Source organism: Formica exsecta, unplaced genomic scaffold (assembly GCF_003651465.1).
Source record: "Formica exsecta isolate Colony F162 unplaced genomic scaffold, ASM365146v1 scaffold635, whole genome shotgun sequence".
In the NCBI taxonomy this organism is placed as follows: domain Eukaryota; kingdom Metazoa; phylum Arthropoda; class Insecta; order Hymenoptera; family Formicidae; genus Formica; species Formica exsecta.
In genome coordinates this window covers 18,374-21,211 of record NW_021853397.1, presented here as the reverse complement: position 1 = coordinate 21,211, position 2,838 = coordinate 18,374, and the positions used below count along the sequence as shown (strand labels likewise).

Sequence of the window (2,838 nt, the reverse complement as noted above, 5' to 3'; positions counted from 1 at the left end):
TTTAAAGTGTTTATCTTTTAATGTTTATCGTGTTATCTTTTTGTTATAATAAAGTTAATTAAGTGTTTCTTAAATGAGTTTATATATTTCTAAAAATGTATAATCTATAACTTAAATGTATAATCTATAACGATTATATAAAAATAAGGTAAATTTTTTCCTTTTGTCTCTGTCCCTCTTTCTTGCTTATACTTTTTCTTATTTTATTTTAACTCTTTCTCTCTCTCCCTCTCTCTCTCTCTTGCTTGTTCTTCCTCTTCTTTAATTTTAAATAAACTATCCTTTTGTTGCCTTCACTCTTTCTTTCTCTCTTTCTCTCACTCTCTTAAAATTAAATAAATTAGATAAAATTAATAATTTTTAGTAATATTTTTTAACTGTCAAACTGTCAAACTGTCAAACGACACGAGTGAAGCAAGCGTAAATACAACAAGCTTGCCGCGCAACTCGACAACCAATCAGACACGCGGTAAAATGGCAACAATACGTGCGATACATATTGACTCAAAACGCACACTTCTCGGTACAAATAACTTTTTTTATAGACGAAACTTATTTAATGATCCTAATTTTTTATGTTAATATCTTTACTTTTTAATACACTTATCTTTATAGAAATTTAAATTGTAATTTACAAATTTCAGTTTTGTCGAAATTTTTTTCCATTTAAACATTTTTAATGATATATGCACAAAATCATATACGTCAACCAATAAACCAATATAACTGACTAATATCATAAATATTATTACCTAATATCATATTCTTCCTCCTTTTTTCTTCCTCCGGTCTCTCTTTGTCTCTCTCTCTCTCTTTCCCACCTCCCTCTCTCGCTCTCTCTCTCTCTATCCTCTCACTCTCCCTCAACAGCTCTCTCCCCCTCCTCAGTCCTCTTGCTTATACTTTTTTTTTTATTTTAACTCTTTCTTTCTCTCTTTCTCACTCTCTCTCTCTCTCTTTTGCTTGTTCTTCCTCTTCTTTAATTTTAAATAAACTATCCTCTTTTGCCTTCGCTCTTTCTTTCTCTCTTTCTCTCTCTGTCTTAAAATTAAATAAAATAGATAATAATAATAATTTTTAATAATATTTCTTAATAATATTTAACAATATATTTAATAATACTAAACAATATTATTACCTGATAATATATATATTCTTCTTTTTTTTTCCTTCTATCTATTTCTCTCTTCCTCCACTCTTTTGCTTATACATCTTCTTCTTCAATTTTAACTCTTTCTCTCTCTCTCTCTCTTTTTTGCTTATTCTTCCTCTTCTGTAATTTAAAATACACTTTCCTTTTTTTGCCATTGCTCTTTCTCTCTCCCTCTCTCTCTCTCTCTCTCTCCCTCTCTCTCTCTCTTTCTCTTTCTCTTTTATTCGTCTTTTCTTCTTCCTTTTTCTCTCTATATTAATTAAATATATTTAACTTTGTTTTCTTTAACTCTATTTTCTTTAACTGTCAAACTGTCAAAAGACATAAACTGTCAAACTGTCAAACGACACGAGTGAAGCAAGCGTAAATACAACAAGCTCGCCGCGCAACTCGACAACCAATCAGACACGCGGTAAAATGGCAACAATACGTGCGATACATATCGACTCAAAACGCACACTTCTCGGTACAAATGACTTTTTTTATAGAGGACTAGCACGCAGCGCGCGCTACGCGCGCGCCATTTATTTTTTTGTACACGTGTGTACACACACACGCACACGCGCGCGCGCGCACACACACACACACGCCCACACACATACATATAGTTCCTCGAAGCTCAACGGCGTTGTGCCGATAATTTTTCGCATGAGAATTTTTGCCGACTTCACGGCTGCTTCCCACAATCCGCCTATGTGAGGTGAATACGGAGGAATAAACTTCGAGCTAATAAACTGTTCTGCTAAATATCTGCATAATCCACACCTGTATATAAAAACGCCCGCGACTGTTGAGTTACTCGTACTGCCGGCAAATTGCCCATTAATTGCTTTGCAGTTATCGGTTTTGAACGAAAACATACTATGCAAGATCGAAATACGCGACGTATTGCCCCTCTGCCCGAAATTGGCCAATAATTGTTACGCATCATCGCCAAAACAGTTTGTGGTCCCGCATGTAGATTTTTATAGTGTATATCCCTAATTATCAATTTAGTGAGATGATGTTTGTTTGGTAAAATGATGGGGTATTTCTGTGAATATTCTATGGATGCATTGCAAAGCCTTCCACCCACACGAATGATACCATCCTCATCCAAGAATGGATGCAGTGCAATTATTTTGCTTTTTGAATGCAATTGCGATTGCACACGAAGACTATGCAACTCTTGTGCAAAACTATGGCCTTGACAGCCACTGATGAGTATCTTCATGGCATGATCTAATTCTTCTACAGTTATCATCTTCGATTTTGGTAAAGTATGTTTCTTATCATTATTTCTGAAACGTAAACAATACGCGACCACTCGCTTTAATCGCGACAATGACGAAAATCTTTTGATAATGTCTAAATAACTATTTTCCTTTTCACCATGAACAAATAAATTTATAGTTCGTTTTTCTATTATATCTTCTTGAAGGTTTTCGTTGCTGAATGGCACAAATGCTAAATTTTGATGTAAAAATTGTGGAAATTCCCACAAATTTTTTGATTTTTCAGTTTTTCAGGATGCACTCCTCTAGATAAAAGATCAGCAGGATTGTCTTCCGACCTGACATGATACATTGTGCGTCTTTCGTCTCACGTTGTGATGTCCATTAACATCCCAAAGACCTTGCGCGTGATGTTGCATTAATATTCATACAACATGCTAGAAACCTCCTAAATATTATTTTTCATAAGAA

General features: G+C 34.3%; 1 protein-coding gene across 1 annotated transcript; it reads right to left on the bottom strand.

The window, feature by feature from the left end:
• Positions 1 to 1,895: 1,895 nt before the first annotated feature.
• On the bottom strand, positions 1,896 to 2,396 carry LOC115242805. Its single transcript, XM_029819345.1, has one exon. The coding sequence runs from the start codon at positions 2,394 to 2,396 to the stop codon at positions 1,896 to 1,898; it is 501 nt and encodes a 166-aa protein (XP_029675205.1).
• Positions 2,397 to 2,838: the final 442 nt, after the last annotated feature.

Bases quoted from the DNA above. Each gene is read 5' to 3' on its own strand.
- LOC115242805 (XM_029819345.1), bottom strand. From the start codon at position 2,396: ATGATAACTGTAGAAGAATTAGATCATGCCATGAAGATACTCATCAGT.